This window comes from Microtus pennsylvanicus, chromosome 2 (genome assembly GCF_037038515.1).
Source record: "Microtus pennsylvanicus isolate mMicPen1 chromosome 2, mMicPen1.hap1, whole genome shotgun sequence".
Lineage (NCBI taxonomy): Eukaryota > Metazoa > Chordata > Mammalia > Rodentia > Cricetidae > Microtus > Microtus pennsylvanicus.
The window spans coordinates 14490376-14515416 of record NC_134580.1 but is presented as its reverse complement, the minus strand read 5'-3'; the positions used below and the strand labels follow the sequence as shown (position 1 = coordinate 14515416).

Genomic DNA, 25041 nt, shown 5'->3' with positions numbered 1-25041 from the left:
AAATCCTAAGAACACACACACACACACACACACAAAAACAGTAACATAAGCTAGGCTTGGCATGTCTTTAAAGAAAAAAAAAGACTGGTGCTTGTGTCTTGTTCCTGAGTTACACCCACTCTTGGTAGTGACCCCAGGCTGAGGAGGGGTCCTCCTCCTGCCATCTACATCAAGAGAGATGCAGTGACTGTCACACTCAGCCTCTCCTACCAAATCACACAGGGGGAGTGGAGTTTCGCTGCCCTTTGGAGAAACTAGAGACCCTGCCACTGCAGAACAGCCTGATTTGGTCACTCTTGATGAGGAGGGGTCACTCCTAGACTTGGACCCCCTGTCTGTAGTTTCATAGGGTGCTCCCCAGCCTTCCCACCCCCTCAGCAGTCCCAGGGCCTCGGAGCCACCTGCTGAGCCTGCTCTCCTCCACCCACCCAGTTTCTCTGCACAGTCGTCGCCATCCTCCTGCATTATGCCTCCATGAGCACCTTTGCCTGGACCCTGGTGGAGAACTTGCATGTCTACCGCATGCTGACGGAAGTACGCAACATCGACACGGGGCCCATGAGGTTCTACCATGTGGTGGGCTGGGGCATCCCTGCCATTGTCACAGGTAAGGACACGCAGGGCAGCTCTGCCAGGGTGACCTGTGTTAAAATACGGATTTCCCCTAGCCGTCTGTCCTCATTTCCTCCTGGCCCTCCACATTTAGCTGTGTACAGAAGAGCGGCTACTCCCAGCCCACGGGGAGATAGGTCTCTCTGGTCAGCTGTGAGCCACTGGGCCAGGGTATTTGGGGGTTCTGTGTGCAGTACTCAATTGGAAGAAATTCTTCTCCAGTCACAGGATGAGTGGGTGTGGGTGTAGAGGTGGGAAATGACTACCCACCAAGGAGGGGCCAGGGGTGCACGGACGGATGGGTGGACATGACTGTGCCATCAATGAACCTGTGTAACAACTGAATGACTCAGACTCAAGGACTGCTTTATGAACACTTCCTCAGCACGCCTTTTCTTTCTTTTGTTTTCTGAGACAGGGATTCTCTGTGTAGCTCTGGCTGTCCTGGAACTCATTCTGTAGACCAGGCTGGCCTTGAACTCAGAGCTCTGCCTCTCTCTGCCTCCCAAGTCCTGGGGTTAAAGGCATGTGCCATCATGCCTGGCCGACATTTTTCAATAACTATAGAAAGCCTCCTGTTGAAAGGAAGAGCCACACTTCCATTCCCAACGAGAGGGCATGAACTCCCTTGGCAGACCCTGGTGGGCATTCCAGGGATCTGGACACCATCTTCCAAGGGCCCGAGGGTTCTAATGCAACTCATTCCTACTCCAAGGGACCCCAAGTGACTTTCATACCTCAGACATTCAGGCTGGGTGGTAGAGGGCGAGTGACAGGTGCCTCTTGTTGCTTGACCAATTGTCACCTCTTCCAAGATCAGCTGTCACTATAAGTTTCTTCCTCAGTGAAGAAGCCATATTGAGGTGCCAGTGGGAGGCCTCCCCAAGGGCCTGCTGAGTGCTGAATTGGAAATGTCATTGCTTCCTGAGGGCTTTGCTATCTATAGCCAGGCTGGTTACAGTTCCAGCTTCCTTTTCAAAGTTTATTTTTAAAAGTGTATCTTTTAGAAGATGGTAAATTCATGCCCGAGGGCCCTCAGGCAGATGAAGTTAATAGCCAAAGGCAGTGGCTGCCTCCTGGCCACAGGGAGTAGCCAGCCCCTAACTTAGTTTAAGGAGCTTGGATACCTTTCCCTCTGGCCCCTTGATCTCTGAGGGTGGTTTGGGGTCTCTGGGGGGCCTGCCTTGCTGGCTTCAGTTCTCCTCCCAAGCAGGGGGGGGTGACCAGCCAGGACTGTGGCCCTCATTCTCTCTCTCTCTCTCTCTCTCTCTCTCTCTCTCTCTCTCTCTCTCTCTCTCTCTCTCCCTCTCTCTCCCTCCCTCCCTCCCTCCCCCCTCCCTCCTTCCTTCCCTCCCCCTCCCTCTTTCCCTCTCTCTCTCCCTCCCTCCCTCCCTCCCTCCCTCCCTCCCTCTCTCTCCAATACACACAGGACTGGCTGTTGGCCTGGACCCTCAGGGCTACGGGAACCCTGACTTCTGCTGGCTGTCCCTTCAGGACAGCCTGATCTGGAGCTTTGCTGGGCCTGTAGGAATGGTTATAATCGTGAGTGTTATGGGTCCCACCCAGAATACAGGAGCTCAGGTGCTCCGGGTGGGCTGGCTGTTGTCAGCAGTTCCTCAGGGTGGCCGGGGTTGGCGGGAAGGATGTATCTCAGAGTAACAGTCAGCAGAGTGCCCGGGCTGCTCTGGAACCCCATCTTTAGGCCCCCAAGTTTTGGGGCGTATTTCATGCTCACTGGAAGATGTTCATGCACTAGCAGCCTAGAGTGGCAGGCTGAGGCCTGGCCATAGCGTAGCCTGGCTTGACTCATCTGGGGCCAAGGCCTCTAGACCCGCCACACCTCCAGATATGGATGCAAATAATGCATTTGGGTGGTGAGCATCACCTTGGAGACAGCAGAAGAGCCCATTACCTGAAGCTGCTTCTTGTCTCCTAGATCAACACAGTCATCTTCGTCCTGTCTGCCAAGGTTGCCTGCCAGAGAAAGCGCCATTATTATGAGAGAAAGGGGGTTGTGTAAGTTGCGGCTGGATCCGGCTTGTGGGTGGGACATAACACTAAGCCAGCCCCACCAGGCCGTTCAGCTGGGCCCTGAGAACCCCCAAAGATAGAGAGTCCATGTTGGGCTGAGTCCCATAGGAAAGTGCCCATTATCCATCTACCTGGGGATTCAGCCAGAGAGTGATGATAAGCACTGGACCTCCAAGGAGTACAGCTGACATGGATGTGGGAGACACAGTGGTGATTAGCCCTGTGGATTCAGGCCCTGAGATAGGCTAGGCTGTAGGAACTGGAGGAAGAGAAGAGGGATATGGGTAGGAGAGGGTCCTTGTAACATGAGTTCCTGCTTGTTGGGGTTTCTGTCTTGCCCAGTTCCCACAGCCGATAAGCTCCCAAAGAAAATCACAGAGAGTCTGCATTAATGATAAACTGATTGGCCCATTAGCTTAGGCTTCTTATTAGCTCTTGTAGTGTATATTAACCCATTATTAGCCCATTATTATTAAGGAACGTTGCAAGCAGTGGTTCACTTCAGTGGCTGAGGCTCATACTTCGTTTGTTTTAATTGTGTCATCTTCTTATGCCAACACCTCTACCCACATAACCTCTGTCTGCCTGGTCCCTGGTGAAAGCTAGGGTTGGGGTGGGGTTATGGGTGGCGGGAAAGATCTGCTCTCACCATGCCCTCTCATAGCTCCCTGCTGAGGACGGCCTTCCTCCTCCTGCTGCTCGTTAGTGCCACCTGGCTGCTGGGACTACTGGCTGTAAACAGTGACACCCTGAGTTTCCACTACCTCTTTGCTGCCTTCAGCTGCTTGCAGGTAGGTGCAGGGGCCACTCTGTGACCTCTGTCCTGGGACAGCTGCAGCGAAAAGGGGATGGGGAGGGGAGCCTCCTCAGCGAGAAGGGGATGGGGGGGCCTCCTCAGCAAGAAGGGGATGGGGGAAGCCTCAGCGAGAAGGGGATGGGGGGAAGCCTCCTCAGCAAGAAGGGGATGGGGGGGAAGCCTCCTCAGTACTTGTGTTCTCCACTTGTCCCAGCCCTGCCTCCAGGCCCCACATCTGTCAGGGCATTGCCATGGCTTGGGCAAGACAAAGCTTGTCCCACTCCCCCCCTCCCTTCTCTGTGCACTGCTGCAAGCTGGCCCAAATCCTGTTCGCATTCTCAGGACATACGGCTAACCCTTTATGTTTCACACTGAGTGCTACCTAGTAAGTTTATAACATAATGTTGGGGGCCCATAAGGCTATGGACTGTGTTGCCCTGTCCAGGTATCTTAGCTGCTGAGGCTCCCCTGTGAAGAAAGTGGTAGCCCTGCCTGGAGGGGAGGCCTAACGGGCCTTGGGGCATCTCCTGGATCGCATCAGCCAGGCTGCTCTGAACTGGCTTTCCTCGGCGGACAGCCAGGTGCAGCAGCATGAGGACCCTGCGAGTCATGCTGACCTGGTTGATGTTCATCTCCCTCCAGGGCCTCTTTGTCCTCCTGTTCCACTGCGTGACCCACAGGGAGGTACGGAAGCACCTGAGGGCAGTGCTGGCTGGAAAGAAGCTGCACCTGGATGACTCAGCCGCCACAAGGGCCACCTTGCTAACGGTAAGAGACCCCTCCAGGCCTGGGAGCTGGTGGCACTGCCTATGCAGGGTTGGGAGCTGTGAGAACCTACCCAACTACACTCCGTTCCATAGGCTTCATATCTTGGAGCCGTCCATACACTACAGGGCAGAACTGTCCTGTAAGTGTCCCCGTCCAACTGTAGCCCCATTCACAAGGTCCTTGGAAGATATGGCCAGGACACATATCCATAGGACAACCAGAAGCAGTGTCCATAGGGACTGAGGTGTTCCCACCGTGTGGGCCAAGGGATATTCTCCCCACTGCCATGAGGCTCCAGTGTGCAGCCTTGTCTCACCCTCCCGAGTGCTGGCAGGGCAGAGTGCTACCATGGGGGCTGCTCTGGGGCAATATTAACCTCTGGCTTCTGCTCACCAATGGCTTCCCACCCTTCCCCCTAGCGATCCCTCAACTGCAACAACACATACAGCGAAGGACCAGACATGCTCCGCACGGCCCTGGGCGAGTCCACAGCCTCTCTGGACAGTACCACCAGGTCAGGCCTCTGTACCCACTATTTTCATGGGGTAAACAACACCCTGGCTGTGATGCCCAGTCTGCCCCTGTATGTCCGCAAGGCTGTTTTTTATCAGTTATTGCTGTTGATAGAGCATAAATGGGATTGTTTAGGGAATCTTCCAGAGCTTCCTGTGGCCTTCCACAGTGTGTGCTCTGTGACACTGACAGCCCATCATTAGCACTCAGGGACAGTGCTGAGTCTACCCCACTTGTACCCTGTCTAGGGATGAAGGGGTCCAGAAGCTCAGTGTGTCCTCTGGACCAGCACGTGGTAGCCATGGAGAACCAGATACATCCTTCATCCCTAGGAACTCCAAGAAACCTCATGGTATGGTTTCCCCTGCAGACACCAGAGTCCCTGGTTCTTTCTTGCCCTTCCTCCCCTTTCTTGACCCTCCATCCCTGAGGAACTGGACTGCATGTACCCTGGAAGAGCATGGGTGGCCTCACACTCAGCTGGAGTCAGGGCCTGAGCTCCCTCCTGCACCCTGCCCCTGCAGGCCCCGACTCTGACTCCGACAGTGAACTGTCCCTGGATGAGCACAGCAGCTCCTACGCCTCTTCACACTCATCCGACAGCGAGGACGATGGTGGAGATGCTGAAGAAAAATGGAATCCGGCTGGGGGCCCCATCCACAGCACCCCAAAAGGTGAGCAGTAGAGACACAGTGGGCTATGAGCACACCTCAACTGTGGCTTGCACCCTCTAGGACCTATCCAGCAGAATAATAGCCACACAGGACAGCTCGGATTGGAACAGAAAAAGCAGGAAGTTGCCCATACCATCTGCTGGGCAGAGGCAGGAATTTGGGGGTTTCCACAGACTATGACTGTGGAGAGCTGGAAATGACATGCAATGAGCAGCCAGCATTTGGTTCCCAGAGTTGTGTGCAGCCATGGGGATCACATACCAGGGTCCCCAACATCAAGATGTGGTCGCAGTGTCTCCATCTTTAGCGTATTACAACCCTGCTAGTCCAGCAAGCCAGGATGAGGTCAAGGCAACTCTCGGGGTCTACCAGGCCTGGTATGACAGGGGTGTAGCTGCAAGTCTAACCCAGTGTCATTCTTCTCTCAGCAGATGCTCTAGCCAACCATGTGCAAGCTGGCTGGCCCGATGAGAGCCTGGCTGGGAGCGACAGTGAGGAGCTGGATGCAGAGCCTCACCTGAAGGTGGAGACCAAGGTCAGCGTGGAGCTGCACCGGCAGGCACAGGGCAATCACTGTGGCGACCGGCCCCCTGACCTGGAAAGTGGGGTCCTGGCAAAGCCAGTGGCTGTGCTCAGCAGCCAGCCCCAGGAGCAACGGAAAGGTACCTCAGGAGGGCCATGCTGTGTCCCTGGAGCAAACCCTCATGCAGCACATAGGACAGGGGCAGGAGTCCGTGTTCAGCAGGTTGGGGTGGGGGGTACTGTGGAGAATTTGGGTTAGGCCTGGGCAAGTCGGTAAGAACCAGGTTAGGTGTAGTCACTTGCTCGACACCATCCATCCCCAACTGAGCCACTGTCCCTGTGTCTACTTGGACTGACTTGGTGGCCACCTCCCTCCTCCCAGGCATCCTGAAAAACAAAGTCACCTACCCGCCACCGCTACCAGAGCAGCCGCTGAAGTGCCGGCTGCGAGAGAAGCTGGCCGACTGTGAGCAAAGCCCCTCGTCGTCCCGCACATCCTCCCTCGGCTCCGGTGATGGCGTCCGTGCCACCGACTGTGTCATTACCATCAAGACTCCAAGGAGGGAGCCAGGCCGTGAACACCTCAATGGGGTGGCCATGAATGTATGCACAGGGAGTGCTCAGGCCAATGGCTCTGACTCGGAGTAAGTAGCCTGGATTCCAGGGTGTTGTGAGGGTGGGGCCCACCAGCTTTCCCCATCCAGGGCCACTAGAGCCCCCAGGCTTTCCCTCACACCTCATTGGGAATGCCCGCCCCTAAATGACTTTAGATTCCATCCAGTTGCCACCGTCACTGACCCTCCACACGCCTGGCAATTCTTCCCACACACAGAGGCAGTAATGAAACTTCAATTTGAACCATCAGGAAACCATGAGGCACAGTCAACCCTACAGACTGCCAGTCAAGCCCTGGGACCTAGACGCAGACAGGCCCTTGGTGTGAGGGTCCCTGCAACAGCAGCTGGCTCTACACGGAATGTTCAGATGGGAAGCTCAGGGCCCATCAGACTCTGTGACAAGTGCCAAAGTCACAGGCATGTCTCAAGAGGGAGACACGGACTGTAGGCAGGCACGGCTCAGTCCCCAGACTGCAGACAGAACCCAAACTATGCTGCTGACCTGGCCACAAGAGGCCTAGACAGAAGCCACAGAGCCCAAGCTAGCAGTGGTGAATCACTATGCCAGGCCCTTCAGCCTGCCAGGGTTCAGATACTGGACACAGGCCAAGGCCCAGCTCTCCTCACAGGCATCTCCTCGCAGCACAAGCCTATAGTCACCAGCCTGAGTCTCTGCAAAGGTACCCTTTGTCTTAAATTGCTGTTTAAAGTTGTAAATATGTATAAATCTGTCCTGGACTTGGAGAAGATGGAAACCTATGTATATTTTACAATGTCCTGACTTTGCTTACACTGGAGAGCCATGAAATGGCATCTCAATATATTGCCCAAGGAGGCCTACACAGTTGTACTTGTGTCTGGAAGAATCAACACAGCTGGTCCCAGTGCCCAGGTGGGAAGGACAAGGGCGCTGATGTTGATATAGTCATCACAAACTCCGGCAACTGCTTCCAGCAAGCAGGGAGTGTGGTGTTCTGCTGGCCTTCAGAGCACACAAATGTGTGCGCTCAGCTCCATGGATCCAGGATGGGGCTGGCCTGTGAAGTGTGACTGCCACTGCTGGTTTCACACAGGGTGAAATCCCCAGCACTCTGCCACTCCCACACCCTTGATACACTCCTGATACAGAGGGGCTTCTCTGGAGCGTCCCAGTCAGCCCAGTACTGCGGGAGAGAATTTCTTTGTCCCTGCTCCTGCTCCCCATAGGATCTCAGAGGAATCATGTTCCTGATTCAGAGGGACCCCTGAGGTCTCCCAGGATGTCACATTCCTTCCTGCCAATGTTCTACTCTTTCAAACTCCAGAGCTCTCTGGGCAGGCAGGGGCTCCACCCCCGAAATCTGACCAATGACATCACTTTGCTTTAAGTGGCCAATTGTGCAGAGAAACAAAGCCACAGTCCCAGTTTTCAATGGTTAGCAAATTCTTTTTGGAAACTCACACCAAGGGCTACTGTGATCAGCCCGCCACAAGCCACCGTGCGGCCAAGCCCAAGAAGAGATGGGCCCAGAGATACTGACACACTTTAGCACTCACTGCTGTTGGAATTGGGTGGACATGCGCTGCACAGCTGCTGGCGAATGGGAGAAACCAGGATGTCAAATGCGACGACTTTCACACCACGCTGCACACTGAGAGATCAGAACTGCTAATGATTGACTCGTGTCAGAGGAAAGCCCACATGATGTGGTCTGAGGTCACTCATTACCACGAGGCTGAAGGAAGGCCCTAGGCGGCCTCTGAGGATGCAAGGACACAAAGAATGAAATACAGGGAGCTTCAGTCTCCAGGAGCTGGAGCACTGTGATTGTTCCCAATGCCGCAGCTCCACGCCACCCCAGAAGGTGGAGTTTTTAATTTGATCATAACTGTTACAAAAACAAAACAAGCTGTCAGTTTTAAACTGTTTTTATGACCTAAGACTACAGGTTCAACACTGGAGGTTTTTAACAGGTGTATTTATTACTGTTCGGCACTGGGTGACAACACAGGTGAGACACGGCTATAATAAATTAAAATTTGTGGATTTGTACCTATGCTGTGCTGGGTGTTTTCCGTTCCCTAAGGTGGCATGGAAGGGACTACTGAAGACGGCCTCAGGCTCTCGTGGGGTGCAGGTGGCAGACAGGTATTGTCATAATTTTCTATTCATGTGCAGGTCTGCCACGACATGGATGGACTTGCCCAAGTTTTCCAATTCTTCAGCCTCTGTGTCTTTTATCAAATTCGAGAACTTAAGGATCTGTAAAGTATACACGGATGTCTCTGCCAGTATTCTTAACCACAGAGTCATCATCTTTCCAGCTAGGGGACAGAGACCAGAAAAGGGCATCTGGTGTCTTCTATCACTTCCCACCTATGAGGCAGGGTCTCTCCCTGAACCTGGGGTTTGTGGGTTTTTTCTTTTTTTTTTTTTTTCAGCTAAACTGGAAGCCAGCAAACCCCCACTAGTCCTGTCTCTACTCCTTCCGGATATGGGGTCACAGGTATGTGCAGACCAAGCAGCTTATGTGGTACTGAGTCCAAGCTCAGGGCCTCCTGATTGCACAGCAAGCACTTTAAACCACAGCGCCATCTTGTGGCAGTCTCCAAATCTGGGAACACTACAAGGGCCTATTAGACCCTGTGGTGCTGCTACTGGTCCCCAACCTCTCTTGTTCTGCAGATCTGAGCACTAGCAATAGTCATGATGCTCGCTCATCCTCTCGGAGACTACACTGCTGCTCACATTTCAAGTGTTCTGGTTCCTCGCTGTGTCTACTGCTCTGCATTCACCGTCATCTGCTAGGAACTGCGGATCGGTGCTCTACTCTCCCTGGTGCTGTACAGATCAATGACCTCAGGGTTCCATCCATCGTCTTTCTCTTGGCTTTAAGAACTCCAGTGGCATCTTGAATTCTTTAGAGTCTGGGCCTGGTTAAAACCCTCATCCTAACGTAGCAGTGACCTGGCTAGCACTATTTCCCAGCAGTGCTGCTTGCAGCCCGCATCTATTTGATTCCTGTCCAAAACGGTGAGTTTCCAGACTTTTAACCTCTGTATTGTCTCACACATCTGCCCAATGGTGCTACCCTTGGGAAAAATGGGAGCAGAGTAGTGGGTGCCCTTTCCCTGGGTCTCTACCTGCATGCACACCTCCCCACTAAAGGTCACCTTTCGATGTGTTTTCCTTACATGCCTGAGCCCTTCTGTGTGACAGTGTGACACAATGTACACTTCAATACAGTGCCAAGCTGACAGGAAAACACTGGCTTCCACTTGGTGTGGGCACTGCAGGGAAAGGGTTATCTCACACATATCAGACTTCCAGACAAGGAGTGGCCTAACACAGATAACTGCCTTCCTTTTGGAGAGAAATCAGGCCCTAGGGAGGGGGAAGGGCTACAGCTGAGGCCCAGTGGAATGAGCACAGCCATAGCAGCTCACTCAGGCCTCCAGCCGGTCCCAGACACGGTGGTCAGACTATTTGGCAGATGGTTTTATTTAATGCTGTTCCTGTGCAGCCTCGGTGCACAGCACTGTGGAAGAGCAGCTCCATCAGGGCCCTGGAGGCTGACCAGCCAGCAACTGCTTCTGGTGTACTGCAGCACCAGTGCAGAGACGCATGGCTCCTTCCTCACGTGGCCCTGGCTCTGCAGCCAACCAGTCTACTTACTGATTCTGGCAGCACCAAGCCCATCACTGACCAGCCTGCCCCCAGACTGCTCTAGCACTTCTTCCCAGCGCCTTGGCCTTTGTCAGGGTGTAGGGTGCAGGCCTGAGCTGTCACTGGAGACCTCGGGAGCCACTTTGCTTCTGTTCTTGCCCTTCTGGAGTGTATAGGCAGACGGCCCTAATCGTAGGATTTTCCCACTGCCAAGACATTCATCACCCTTGTAGAACACAGCAAACTGGAAAGAAAGAGGGATGGGGGAGGCTCACTGTGGTGTCTTAGATTCTAGGGTAGAGCTGACCAAGCACCTGGTCTAAGGGGGACAGCAATGTGGAGGCTCCCCATTCTACTTTCCGCTGCCCCACTCACCTGTCCCAAGGCAAGGCCCCGCACAGCCTTCACAGCTGTCACCCACACGGTGCCATCCTGGTTGAGTGTCAGCACACAGGGCACTGTGGGGAGAGTTAGGAGATGGGTGTGGGTCTACTTTCACTGCCAGTCACAGCCCTGGGGGAAATAGCAGCATATGGGTGCAGGAACACCTAACATCCTTCCTGCTGGAAAAGGACAGACAATGCCCAAAAGGGCTTAAAACTGCCATGACACCTCAGAATAGCATATACTGCAACTCAATCCCTCATACTAGGACCCCAACTTCCAGCAGTTCTAACAAAACAACATTCTTGTACCTTAGTCCCCTTTCTGTGGCAGACACAGGATAAGGAGTTTTGAAGTTACAGAGTACCAATGATGCGGACTTCCTGGTGTGCTCAAGGGCACACTGCAAATGAACAGTCTGGTTTAGTTTAATCCCAGGGAGTTTAGCAACAAGGGCCCATTCCATCCAGTCACCTAGTGCCATCTGGTGGCGGAATCGGAAATGGCACTCCATCATCTTGTCTCTGACTAAGGCAGCAGGTGGTTCCTCGGCAATCCAGTGTACACGGTTGGTTCTGAGCAGGTCCCTGTACAGAGCTGGGTGGTCTACCTGGGGAGCCTGCAGGGCAGAATACAGACACTGTGATCCTTCGAGAGGAGCAGCCCTCATCCCAAAGCTCTCAGCAGGTATCGTTAATAAGAACAATCCTAACAGCACATCCATAACTATTTATAAACCAGCCCCGCTCAGCTGCATGCATCAGCCCATATGTGGAATTCATTTTATCAGCTTAAGGGCTGAACAAGAGAGAACAGTCAGCCATGGAGCAGAAGCAGAGGGCAGGTATGAGATCCCCACCCCTCTCATTACCCCCACCCTGCCATGCTCTGAAGATTATTTTCTATTCCTAGAGATACAGGTCAGCCACACACTGGCCTCTTAGAAGGGCCACAGATCCCACCAGCAACAACTGGCTGAGGAAAGCAGGGGCTGAAGGATTGCAGGCCCCCCACCACCTGGGTGGCTGCGGAACTGTGCAGCTGGCCCTGGCCTGAGTAGTTCTCACAGGCAGGACTGGTTCTGAAGTCCCTATTCCCATCACCCCTAGTCTCTGTACACAAGAACCCAGGTGCTGCCTAGGGCAGTCTAGTCTCGCCTGGGGCGGAACCAGAAACACTAAGCCCCGAGATTCTGGGTTTCTAAGACACTGAGATCACCTGGCCCTTGAGCCAATGATCCTTCCAGCTCTTCTCAGCAGGCCCATCTGAGAGCTTATGCTACAGACACCTTAATTCAAGCCTGAGCAGGCATTTCCGTGCTGCTCTTCTAGAAGACCTCCAGCATCTCTGACCACCCCAGCAGGGTTCCCACCCTTGTACTCCTGAGAGCTGGAGTCAGTGAGGGTTGGGGATTGCCATGGACGCACAGGCCGGATGCCAGCAGCACCTATTCCTCCATCCCCACCCAATTCATAACCCCAAATATCTCGACAGTGTCAATCTCCTCAAAGCTTGTCCTCTTGGAGAGTTTCCTCCAGAGCCTAGAGCAGACCAGAATGGCCCAGGGTCCTATGTGACCAAGGGCATGGCTTGGTCCTGGCTCAGCCTGGTTCTAGCCCAACTACCTCGGCCCACAAGAACTTCTAGGATCCTTTCACGGAGGGTGGATGGGAGAGCTGACTGGGTACTATGACGACTTCCTCTCTACGAGAGGTCTTTACAAGGTATCTAATCTGACTCTCGTCCTCCTTTGCAAAGCACGCCAGTTTCTCTAGGAATGGGTGCCTTAACTGGTGCATGGCCAGCACACAATAGGAGCCTAATAATACGTTATACAAAGACCTTACACCTGTTCCAGGAGCTATGAAGGGCTGGTCTGCTGCTCCAGGCTCTTGGGCACTCCAGTGCTGCTTGTTTTACTGGCCTAGCAGACAGTGAAGGCCAATCTCACTCACCACAAGCACATCACCCTTGGTGCCATCCTTCTCCACCACATACCAGGGCTCTCTCAAGCCACTGATCTTAGCTCTCTGGCCCAAAGTATACAGGAACCAACCTATGAAACAGTGATTCAGATAGTACATCTCAGTCCTCATAAGTGGGAGGCTCTGGATTGCTATGAGGCATGCTGTCTTCAAACTGTGATTCTCTTGGCTTGAAGGGCTATTGGCCCTAACCACACACTCACGCACACACCACCTAAGGTCAGGACTTGAGGGATATGATGGTGACTAGGATGGTACTAAGCCTGGCACAAATGCCAGCTCTTTCATCTGGGGGCTCTGACCCCCAAGGGGATACAGCTGGCAGAGTAGGTCTTGTGCCTAGTGACCACATTCCTTGCATCTGCACTGTATACCCACCAGACCACCTAATCACCAGCTTTACCTCCTCAAGAATGCATGTGCCCTGGCAGAGGCAATCTGGCGGGACTCACTGTACCATGGGCATCCAAACAACCGATGGCTGCTAGGGACAGCAGCACTGTCTCCAGCAAAGCCACTCTCTTCTCCAATATAACTGGGTCTCTCCTTACTCCCGGGGAGCCCTGCTCCCTCCAAAGGAGCCATACATGGCCAACAAAAAAAAAAAAAAAACCCAGCACCCTGACTTTCCAGCCAGTTTAACAGATGGGTTTAGACATTAAGTCTTAGGAAGTATGTCCCCTCCAGCCCCCACATGAGCACTGTGCTGTGAGCACTTGTGACTGGCTCTGTCTCACACGCAGCACAGCGCAGGTCATGGTGGTCCTCTGTGAATAGTACCCATGTGGTCCCTCAGTCCTATGAGGCCAGCTCTATTCTTTCTCCAGTGGCATTCCTGCAGTCTCCCTGTACTCCCATAGCAATCAACAGCATACTTTTAGCAATGTAAAATACACACACACACGTAGAGTCCAGTTCTGAATCTAAGGGCTAAATATAAGATAGAGCATCACAGCACACACGAAGTTCCTGTCAGAGCGACTGCTCATGCCACATGTACCCACCCCAGCCCACCCCTCAGGTCCTCCCGTGCCCTTCATGAGATGGACAGGAGCTAGCCCTGGACTCACCTTTATGTGTTCCCAGAACCGTATTATCCTCGATAGAAATAAACTTTCCAGGCCGAGGCTGCAAGTACTGGAAGACAAGTTTCATCACTACTGGAGACCCAGGCCCAGCGCAGACAGCCACTCACGTCAGAGGACACTCACCTGAAGAATGAAATGCTCGAAGTTTCTTTTACCAATGAAGCAGATGCCCATGCTCTGAAACGAGAGAAAGGCCAACATGATGTGAGCAGAAGCCAGGAGGCAAAGCAGGGAACAGAGAGCCAGGCTGGGCCAGGAGGGCAGCACCAGTGCCAGGCAGAGAGCAGGCTGTGCTACAGGAAGCCCCAGAACTCAGCACACTCAAACAGAACTCGTAGGCCTAGAGAATGTCCTGTCTTTCTGAGTTTGGCCCCGAAATGGATGCTTTCATGTAAACACACTGCATCATTTACAACTAGACTGTTGGAAAACCCATATGAGCAATCCAGGAGAGCAAACTAGACTGGCTCCCTGCTGGAGAGCCAGGGTCCAAAGGCAGAAGCAGGAAGCAGGGTCAAGCCAACTCAAGGCAGTAGGGGAGTCAGGGAGAAGATGGCTACAATTGGATGAGCCCAGCTGGGAGACCAGGCAAGAAGCTGATCTCCCCGGGACTGCACTAGGCAAGCAGTTCTGCCATTACTCCTCAGTGTGCGTCATGAGAGCAGGGGTCTGCCCCATAGAGTGCAGTGACTCTTGTCAGTTCCTACCATGGAGAATGCTGTCAAATGAACAACAGGGAAGATGATAGAACAGGTAAGGGATATTCTCTTGGCAACGTGTACTTGCTGATAAAGACACGGCCATGTGTGTTCCCAGAAGACTGGCATAAACAGTGGCTACAGGTGAAGCTGTACCAACCTCTAATCAAACCTGGACTACTGGGGCTTCTCCCAGGATCCCAGCTCTCCCTCCACAGGGGTTAGCAGTGTATGAGCGTCCTACAGGGAGCTCTGAGAAGGTGGAGAGGAACTGTTTGTTACTGTCTCCTTGGACAGGCAGCAGTGTTGCAGACTCCTGTCTTATGGGATGGACCAGCATGGCTGCTCCCTACCCACACTCACTTGGCTGGCTAAGCCAGTTACCATGTCTGCTGAGAAAGCAGTGGACCACAGCAGGCACAAGAGGTGGGAGGACGAGGTCGGTCTCAGCTGCTCCTCACCTGCAACCGTGCTCTGTGGCTTGGCCCGATGGGTTCCTAGCAAAAGCACCACCAAGCCCAGCCCTGCCTGTGCCATGACAACACAGGTAGAAACATTCAGGAATCAATGGCAAGCCGCTCACTCCTACCTCTTTCTTCTGAAGCACATGATGGAGTCTATTCTCTGCAGCTATTTTCTTTACAAACTCTTTTGTTAATTCCCCCAGGGGGAAGATGGTTCTTCTCAGGGCATCCTGGGAAACCTGGCTGAGAAAGAAGGTCTGGTCTTTAAAGCTGTCAGCTGCTTGGAGAAGTTTTACGGCTGCCAAGAGTAAAGAACAAAAGTCATTGCAGGAACTCAGATAGTAACTCTGCTTTTAATGCCCTTCTGTGTGAGCAATTACCACCCCCACCCCCGCCCCAGTCTGCCAGAAGCAAACCCATCTCAAAAGATTATGGGGAAAAAATACCAGCATGGCTAATGTACAGAAAATGCTGGCATCTGGTTTATCTATAAGGAACAGCACAGGGAAGGTAGATTTTTACATACAGAAACTTATCACTGCTTGTAATTTTGATTGTAAGATTTTCAAACATGAAACACTATATGAAAAAAAGGTGAAGTGAGAAGCAATGGTCCTAAAATAAATCTAGTAACATCTGGGAGGCTGGACAGACAGCTTATGCAGAATTGTGCTGAAGTAGTATCAGCAGTTCCTCTGCCTATTAACTGCAGGTGTGTGACGTGTGCAAAGAAACACACAGGGCTCTGGTCGCCAGCCCAGCCTCAGGGTGGAAACTGACATCTGCCGCCAGCCCTGCTATGGTTTCTCTAACTTTCTCCAGGTGACTGTAAGGAACTCCTTGTTGCATGTACACAGCTGTGAGTGACACTGACTTTAGACCGAGAAGGGTGGCTGGGTAAATTTCCCCAAGACGACAGTTCCTACTCAGGCCAGGGCTGGTGGGGCAATGGGTGGATTTGCTTCTCCCACCCTTTCTCTCACACGGTGCCAGGAGGCACCCAGAGGGAATGTGGAGCACTTCACACACAGCGGCTCAGTTGTGTGTGTGCGCGAGCACATACGTTTGAGAGCTTGCCCACGTCAGTGCATGAGTGTGGAAGTCAGGTGACAACCTCTACTGCTGCTCTTCAGGGTCTCCCACTGGCCCAGAACTCACCAACTAAGCTAGACTGTCAAGCCTATCTCTGCCTCCTCAGTGCCCGGGACTACACGGACATGCCACCATACCTGCCATTTTACATGTGTTCTGGGAATTTCACTGAGGTCATAGCCTTTACTAACAAAGCCATGTCCTCAGCTCTACACAGTTTAAATACCACTGTACACATCACACACCAACCAGCAGTAAGCATCACACTGCCTGTAGGTTTCCACCCCCTGGCTCTGACACTGCCTTGTAAAGGAGAATTTTCCCAATCTCTACAGCAAGGACTAAGGTCTGGTCTACAAACTGAGCGGTTTCCCATTTCTGACCTGTCACTTTGTAAAAAAAAAGCAACTGGCTGAAAATAAGACTAGAATTCTCTCAAATAGTGTTTGTGTACATTTTCTTTTGGTTCTGAGTTACTCTGTCCTGGATTCTTTTTGACTGGTTGTTTTTTGAGCCTTCCAAGTGCTGGGCTTAAAGGTGTGTCCCCACATCTACCTTCTGAGTTATTTTAAAACACAATGAAAACCTATGCCTTTGAAATAGGAAGCTGGTAACATATTAACGAAGATGTTAGAGGGAAAGAGCTGGCCGCAGCTAACATCTGGTGAAGCAGAAGCCGACTAGAGTTCAGCGCTAGCTGTTTCCAGGATCCTGCCCTCCTATTTGTTCTGCCAGGCACTGCACCATGTTCAGATGAAAACCAGCTAGTTACAAGGTCAGGTCCACAACTACAGCCATTCCCTGAGCCCAAGAGCTCTTATGCCTCTACTTGGATGATCCCCTAGGACTCAGACCAAAGCCACAAAACAGCTTTGGTTTGCCTAAAATGCACACCAGAAACAAAGGCATCAAAAACTACCACCGGCAAGTCACTCAACACAGTACTTAACCATCTTAGGAGGGTCAAAACAGGTACGGACAGACAAAGGTGAACATATCCTCGGCATGAGCAGGTATATCTACTCGAGATGGGAAGTGACTCACCATCTGCTTGGGGCCTCTTAAAACCATCCCAATTATTACTATCAAATAGTTCCCCAGATATTTTTGGAAGTCCAACTTACCAACATGTAATAACCTATATGATAAGTTTCTGGTCTCCTTCCTCAGCTCTCACCCTGGCTCCTGACCAGGGCACTGCAATGCTCAACCACAGGCCCTGGGGAAGCAACCCTGCTGCTACCTGTGCCTTTGCAAATCTAAACCTAAACGGACCAGCTAACTGGCCGGGAGCACAAGGACTGGGAGGGGGCTGTATGCCCAGCCCCCACTCCTGCCATCCTTCTAACTCCTGTGCTTACAGAGATTAGAGCTCTGGCCGCACACATGAACTTACGATTTCTGACTTCAAATCGATTTCTGAATAGCCCATCTGGTCTCTTAGTGTGCTTCTGCTCAAAGACCTCTTCATCCTCTAGAGAGGTCCTTGCATAGTGGCCAGTGGCAACGGCATCTGCTCCTGGAGGGTTTTCAAAACACAAGGATCCAGCGTGAGACACAAAGTTACTGGCAGAAACTGGAGTCAGTTGCAAAGAGGAATCCTCAACTAAGAAAATGTCTCCAACAGGCTGGACTTTCTCCATCAGATAGCAGACTTTTTCTGAGGGAGGGTCTCTCAACATACTGCTGGCTGTCCTGGAACTCACTATGTAGACCGGGCTGGTCCTGAACTCTGTCTCCCAAATGTTAGGACCAATGGTGTGTGCCACCATGCACAGCTGGTGGGCAATTTCTTGATAAATGGCTGATGTGGGCAGTACTGCCCCAGGAAGATGGTTCTGTATTGTAGAATAAAGCTAGCTAAGCAAGCCATGGGGAGCAGCCAGTAGGGAGCATTCTTCCATGGCTTTTGCTTGAGTTCCTGCCGTGGCTTCCCCTGATGACGGACTGTGATTGGGACATGTAAGCCAATGAACCTTTCCTTCCCTAAGTTGCTTTTGGTCATAATTTTTATCATGGCAACAGAAAGTAAATTAGGGTACTAGCCTAGATAAAGCATGCTGAACCAACCACACCCTGAAACCTACACAACTGTCAATCCCTCCCTAACCAGAGAGCATGGGGCATAGAGGCCTGTGTGATAGCCCACTAAGCAGCTCTCTTCAGCTCCTGCATCTTTAAAGAGCCTTTCAAAAGTCAGAACCGATCCACTCACTCATCTAGCTTACTCAAAGATTGACAAGCTTATCAACACTAAGGAAAAACTGAAAACCAAAATATTCAACAGTAGGAGGCGTGAATTCTGATGTTGCAGCCTGATGGGAACGGCACTGACAAAGCACTGACTGGTCCCAAGAGACCACACCCATGGCAGTGGTAAGCAGGGGAAAGTCATGTCATACTGTCCCCATGACTTTAATATACGGCGGAAAAAAGGACAACCTCTAATTCCTTTGATTCTTGTGTGAAATCATAGATAAGCTACCCCTCTTTTATCAATGCCAGTGATTTGGTAAGTGTGCATTATTTTCATATGGAAGGGCCACTGAACATATGTAATCTCTTCTGTCCCCATGATACTCCCTTTCCACCGTGAGAAGTTCATGTGTCGGTACTGCTGAGACTGACCTGGAAGGCACAGTGAAGCAGACTCAGACCTGAGCAGCTGCACTGCTGGGCTAACACTGCATTCAAACCACTCAACTAGAACCTTCCAGGACACAGCACGGCATCTTCTCATTGCTCGCACATCATCCCTTTAGGACCATCACCCATACTGCAAGGAATGTGGAGCTCTTCTGAGAAGCCCCACTCCCTCAGAGCCTAGATTTCAGGTGTCTGACCATCAGGGGGCGTCTAGTGTGGGATTCAAACACAGAATAGGGACCCAGAGAGACAGGGAGACGCTGCAGTAGGGAACCAGGTAAGCTGTGGCGCAGATTACAGAGGACCACCACACTAGGTCATAACTTGACTGACCCTCAACACAAATGCATCTAAGAGGCTAGGTGTTCTCTGGGCTCCCGTGGGCCACACTCTGGACACCTCTGGCTCCCAGTTTAAGCAGTCTTCTTGCCAGTGTATGAAATACCACACAGGCCCGTAAGTCCTGGCTTGCTGCTCTGTGTGTAGTCTGCTGACTTCCATCTTGTGCAATTCTGGCTACAGTCAGACTGGCCTGCAGGCTTGTCCATGTGCCTGCCTCCCCACCCCCTAGCCTGCCTCCCACCCTCCCTTTCTTCCTTCACTGAGACAAGGTTTCACTATACAGGAGGGCTTAGAATTTGCTATAAAGCTTGGCTGGCCTCAAACTCCCAACAGGCTTGCCTCAGCCTCCCTCTTATTAGGATTACAAGCGTGTGCTATCACTTCCTGCTCGGCAGATACTTGAGAGCTCTGCTGTCTCTGACACTCCCGTGTTCCAGGACGCACAGGTTCCCATGCCTACTTCCCTTTACTGATGCTCTTTCTCCAGTCACTACTGATTTAGATCTGAATCCTATTTTCCGAGAGTCCTGTGCTTAGAGTCCTGCCACCTTTTTGCCTTTAGGTCAGTGGCCAAACATACCTCCTTTCAGCTATGTGAGGACAGCTGCCTGCCCATGATGGAGGGCACCCTCTCCTTGAACTAGAAAGTTCTTCTGAAAGACAAAACTGTCCACAAGGTTCTAGCTCCTGACTTTGCCTGGAAAGCTATGATTTGAACATGCAGATGAAGAAATTCCAGTTCCTTACCAAGATTGTCCACAGCATAATGATAAAAGCAACTGAACTTGATGTGCTTATTGCAGATGATGTCAGGGTTGGGAGTCCGCCCTTTCTCATACTCATTCAAAAAGTCACTGGAAAAAAGGAAAGCACCTTCAGCTAAGTGATACATTCCTTAAAAAACAAATAAGCTACTTGTTTAACATGGAATTTCTCTCCACTGTCCCCAAACTATACCTTCCTCCCCCATGAGAGCTTCATTATCAAACCATTTCCTACTATATCAAGTGGTTTCTCAGAACTCACATATTTTAATGAGAACAGGCTCAGATGTTTGAATACTTGTTCCCCAGTTGGTGGTGCTGTTTGGGCAGGCTTAGAAGGTACAGCCCTGATGGAGGAAGTAAGCCACTGGGGGGTAGGTTTTGAAGTTTTAAAAGTCACATGCCATTCCCAGTTCACCCTCCCTGCTGCTGCCTGCTGCCATGTCTGCGGCCTGCTGCCATGGCAGACTTGCATCCCTCTGAACTGTTACACAAACAAACTCTTCCATTAGCTGCCTTGGCCACAGTGTTTGTCACAGCAACAGAAAATGCCCAAACTCTTATGAGTGGACCAGGCACTATTCTAGAACTCTTCAGGACAGCAGCAACTCATTCCCACAATGCTCCTGGTGGGTGTGAGTATCATCCTTGATTTAAAGATGAGAAAAATGAGACTTAGAAAAATCAAATAAATTGTCTCCAGGCAGTGGGAGCACGTGCCTTTAATCCCACCACTCAGGAGGCAGAGGCAGGCGGATCTTTGTGAGTTCAAGGCCAACCTGGTCTACAAGAGTTAGTTCCAGGACAGCCAGTGCTATGCAGAGAAACCCTGTCTCAAAAAACCAAAAAACTAACTAAATAAATAAATCAAAAAAACTGTCAAAGTTCTTCTATGTGGAGTGACACAGTTGAGACAAGAGCAACCCACAATGAACATGGCCTGTTATCTCTGCATGTGCAAGGGCTTCTAGGCATTGTCAGGGTTGACCAGAGACTAGTCTGGGTGTTTTTCTCTGCAGGAGTAAGTGGCTAGCCAAACTTCACACATTCCTGAGATAGAAAAGGAACATGTTCCCCCTCACTGCTGCTCTTGTACCCCACAGAACAACCTCTATTTAAGTCTTCCTTGAAGCTGCTCAGGCCCCTCCTCTTCCATGTGGCTGCCAGACCATACTCTATGATACACCATTCTCCCTCCTCTCAAACCAGAGAGTTTCCTACAGGATGCTCACCACCATCAGCACCTCGAGTAAAGATTCTACCACCAAGTAGATAGCCAATTCCTACAGAACAGGGCCATGATGTATAAACTTTGTATTCTTAGATGTAGCACAGTGCTTAGCATATAGTAAGCAGTAAGAATTATGGTGTTTAGGCTGGATTGTGGAGGCAGAGGCACGTGGATCTCTGTGAGTTCGAGGCCAGCCTGGTCTACAAAAAGAGTTCCAGGACAGCCAGGGCTATACAGAGAAACCCTGTCTTGAAAAATCAGAAAGAAAAACAGAAACCTCTGGCAGGTGGGGAATATCCCAAGAGGGTGAGAAAGGTGAGGGTGCTGTGGGCCAGGCCACTGGTGCTCCAACTCCAGCAGTCTTGGACACCTCTGTGGAGAAGCACCGGCTGTTTTCACCCTTCCTTGGAAAAGACTCACAGTACAGTAAACCCTGCGTGTACAGCAGCCTGCACTCACCTGAACACCTCATTCCAGTACTCCTTCACGTAGGACACCTGATGGAAAGGGATGTCTAAGATCCGACAGACTTTATAAGCATCTTCACAGTCCTTGTCAGCAGCACAGACACCATGTTCATCCAGCGAGTCCCAGTTCTTCATAAATACCCCCGTCACCTGGTAACCTGCAGAGAGAAGTGAGGGTAAAAAGCAGGGCCATCAGTGCTCTGAGCAGTATGAACACACCATACCTTTCCAGCCCCGATGCCTCTCTAGATTTTGGATGGCAGTCCAAGCCTGTACACATGGCACAGGGCCTGGGTTCCATTCTAGTGTAATCCCTGTAGGCTCTTCCCTTTAACACTCATTACACTGCTAAGGCCTCCACACTGTAGTACACTGTGTATTGAAACTGTTTGTGTCCCCAAAGTGAACAAAATGAGCTTTCTCCCATCCTATGTATCAAAACAATGCTTAACACACAGCAGGGGCATATCAGATATGTGCTGAATGACTGAACAGTGAGTAGAAACTCAAGCTATCATTCAGCCAGATGTGATCACACACACCTAAGATTCCAGTATTTGGAAGGCTAGGGCAGGAAGGTACTGAGTTTGAGGCTAGCTGCAAGCTACATATCGATTCTGTTTAAAAGAGAAACAAAGAAAGAAAACCAGGGCCAGAGAGATAGCTCTAGGGTTAAGAGCATTTGCTGATTCTCCAGAGGACACAGGTTCAATTCCCAGTATCCACACAGCAGGCACAGGCACAACCATCTGTAAGTCCAGTTCCAGGGGATCCAATGCCTCCTTCTTGCCTGCCTTAATACCAGGCACACACGGTGCACAGACATACATGCAGGCAGCTTTACCATCCACATATTTTATGATTCATTTTCTTCTCTACTGTGACAAATATCACATAGGACAGCACTGGCACTCCAACATCTTAGAAAACTCACAGATGCTCAACCTACATCAAAACCCTGTTTCTCTTAAATAAGCTGAATGTAAGGAAAGACAGAGTAGTTGTATTAAAAGCTTTAAGTAACACACACACACACACACACACACACACACACAAATTCCAGGGAAAATTTTTGCTGACAAATCTTTAACAAATGAAATGCCATGCCCATTAAGGTCCTACACACCCTAAGGACCTATGGGATGAGGCCCTCTTGCATCTGGAAGCACCTGACTCTGCTTTACCAGAGATTAGCTGTGCTGGGCTCAGCTCTTGAGCTAGTCTTGCATTTAACTTACTACAGAAGAAGACTCCTCGAGGGCGGAGACGGATAATCCAACCCTGGATCCCCAGGGCTACTACAGTGCCCAGTGCATAAGGAGAGCTAAAACCCGACAAGTCTGTAGGAAGAACAAACTCTACGTGGAGCTTTAGCACCTCCCTATCCACATACCAAATCTGCCCGATCAACTAGCCCACAGAGAGACATACCCACATACTGGGGGGTAGGCACTCGAGGGTGGGTGAGCTTTCTAGGGAACGTGTGACAGGGCACCCCCTGCAAAGAGCCCTCGATGTCGAAATGATAGGATAATGCTTTCCCCCTGATACAGCCATCAGATTCTTCCGTGAAAGAAATCCAAGAAAAGACAGAAATAAGAGACACTGCAGCCTGGAGGGACAGAGCCAATGTTTTGGCTAGGTTTCTACTGATGTGATAAACAGCATGACCAAAAGCAACTTGGAAAGGATTTATTTTGCCTTAAAGAGCACAGTCCATCATCAAGGGAAACCAAGGCAGGAATTCAGGTCAGAAACTGAAGCAGAGGCCATGAAAAAACACTGCTTACAGGCTAATTCGCAACAGCTTGCTCAGTCTGCTTACTTAGACAACCAGGACCACCTGCCCGGGGGTAGCATTATTCATAATGGGACAGGCCCTCCTACATCAACCATTCATTAATCAAGAAAATGCCCCACAGACTAGCCAAGCCTGCAGGCCACTGCGATGGCGGCATTTTCTGAGCACCCTCTTTCCAGGGGACCCCAGCATGTGTCACGTAGACATAAAAACTAGTAGGACTTATCTTCCTTCCGTTGTAAAATGATAAATCCGGACGAACAGAGTCAACCTCCTGCATCTCCCAAAGCATGCAGTCACAGTCCTCATTGGAAACCTTCCAAGATTCACAGCTGCCTACTCCCTACTAATACCACGTGGCTTCACTACCTGGGGAACTCTCTCTACCCTACCCTGGCCAGACTCTCGGCACTCTTTATCTATCCTCTGACTCCTGTGCTACTGACTCTGCCTCAGCAGCCAGCCCTTTGTAGAGAACCCCTACTGAGCTTCGGTCCCAGCTCAAGCACCCCTACTTCTAGGCGTGGCTCCCTTCTCCCTTTCCCACCCAGCACACGTGTATGCTATGCCCATCCTCTTTGGCACATATACCTCTCATGGCAGTTGTGATTAAGTCGCTCGTGCTTTCCAAACTATCTCATATTGCATGGCTAACCCTTTCAATACATACTATGCCATTTAACAATCCCAGACACCCCAAATTCGAGGTTGTTCCACTTTACAGAGGGGTGCTTAATTAACGTGCCCAAATTCTGACCTAGCCCGAGCCTTGGGGAAGGTGATTCACGGCTCGGGCGCCATAAACACTGCCACGTGAATACGGAATGAAGTCGAAATAAGGGGGCGGGGAGATACAGCGAGAGGAATTTAGATGGGTAAATTGGTATCAGATCCGGACCCTAAGGTCCTGTGGGGCCACGTTTAGAAGTCAGGAAGAAATGACAGCCGTTCAGAGTCATCCAACGAAGGGGAAGCACTGAGTGATTTAGTCACCAAGCAGGTGGCCGTCCTCAAGTAGAGGCCCGCGGAGTCTGCAGAGGCCAGGCCTAAGGCCTGGATGAGCCCAGTTCCTGTCCCCACTGAGGAACCCTGGCCTCACCTCTCCGCCGCAACAGAAGCGCAGCCACCGCGCTGTCCACGCCACCAGACAGGGCGCACACGACGTGCCGCAGCGCCGACATCGGCCCACAGGCAACTCCTACCAGCAGCTTTCGGGCAGCGTCTACGCTACGCCGGAAGTCCCGGCCTCCGGGGCGTCCTCAACTCTTCACCCGGCCGGAAACGTGCTCCGCCCACCCTGCGTTCTGCCCGCCTTCTGGTTCCGCGCGGCGGGTTGGCTGAGATGTGCTAGGCACGTCGCATCCCGGAGAGGTCGAGGATGAACTGGGCGGGCCGAGCTTCCCAACCGCTGCCCGCTGCTCCGCCTTTTCTTTTGCGCTCCGCTGTCCTCCCGGGTGAGCTGCACCAGGAACAGCCTCCACTCTGGATTGAGATCCTGGCTGCACAAGGGCGAGGACACCGTGTTGTGTCTGGAACTGGCTTCTTATGATGACCTGCTAGAGGGACTGGACTGTCACTACGTTCCCAATGAATTTTAGACAGACTAGATTTTTTTTTTTGAGAGCTGGCATCGGGTCCTCCTGGGGTGCAAATGCCTGAAGCTGCTGCAGCCGCAGAGGGTGCAGAGGTCAGTGGACAGAACAGAGTGGACTGTTAGTAAGGCTTCCCTAGCTGCTCGGTCGGCTTGTTGGAGTACGCGATGGGAACATGGTTAGGAGGCCCAGTGAGCTGAGGATGAGCCACAGCGGGTAGAAGTTGAGTTGAACCTGGTGCTGTGGCCTTGGACTTAAGAGTGCACTCGGGAGGCAGAGGCAGGCAGACCTCTGAGTTCGAGACCAGC

At 51.6% G+C, this 25041-nt stretch overlaps 2 protein-coding genes across 6 annotated transcripts in view; one reads left to right on the top strand and one right to left on the bottom strand.

Moving 5' to 3' along the window:
- The window catches only part of Celsr1 (cadherin EGF LAG seven-pass G-type receptor 1), a 135412-nt gene extending 126847 nt beyond the window's left edge, over nt 1–8565 (top strand). The window contains exons 25-35 of one of the 4 annotated variants that reach the window (XM_075960259.1): nt 433–607; nt 2042–2154; nt 2549–2628; nt 3308–3434; nt 4082–4207; nt 4627–4721; nt 4969–5072; nt 5245–5394; nt 5826–6056; nt 6299–6560; nt 6782–8565. In XM_075960259.1, the coding sequence (XP_075816374.1) occupies nt 433–607; nt 2042–2154; nt 2549–2628; nt 3308–3434; nt 4082–4207; nt 4627–4721; nt 4969–5072; nt 5245–5394; nt 5826–6056; nt 6299–6560; nt 6782–6791 (1473 nt within the window). In that variant the 3' untranslated portion in view covers nt 6792–8565. Of the gene's footprint in view, nt 1–432; nt 608–2041; nt 2155–2548; nt 2629–3307; nt 3435–4081; nt 4208–4626; nt 4722–4968; nt 5073–5244; nt 5395–5822; nt 6057–6298; nt 6561–6748 lie in introns of all 4 variants that reach the window. The other 3 variants (XM_075960257.1, XM_075960258.1, XM_075960256.1) reach the window with 3 other exon arrangements.
- Trmu (tRNA mitochondrial 2-thiouridylase) lies at nt 8476–24399 on the bottom strand. 2 transcript variants are annotated; one of them, XM_075960260.1, is made up of 11 exons: nt 24241–24399; nt 21333–21498; nt 19626–19732; nt 17287–17409; nt 14924–15096; nt 13760–13813; nt 13619–13685; nt 12519–12619; nt 11038–11182; nt 10555–10637; nt 8476–10423 (listed from the first exon to the last, which is right to left on the bottom strand). In XM_075960260.1, the coding sequence occupies exons 1-11, from the start codon at nt 24320–24322 to the stop codon at nt 10271–10273; spliced, it is 1254 nt and encodes a 417-aa protein (XP_075816375.1). In that variant the 5' UTR covers nt 24323–24399; the 3' UTR covers nt 8476–10270. The 2 variants fall into 2 exon arrangements, with proteins under 2 accessions (XP_075816375.1, XP_075816376.1); XM_075960261.1 differs by having other exon boundaries at nt 14924–15037; nt 24241–24375.
- Between the last annotated feature and the right edge of the window lie 642 nt (nt 24400–25041).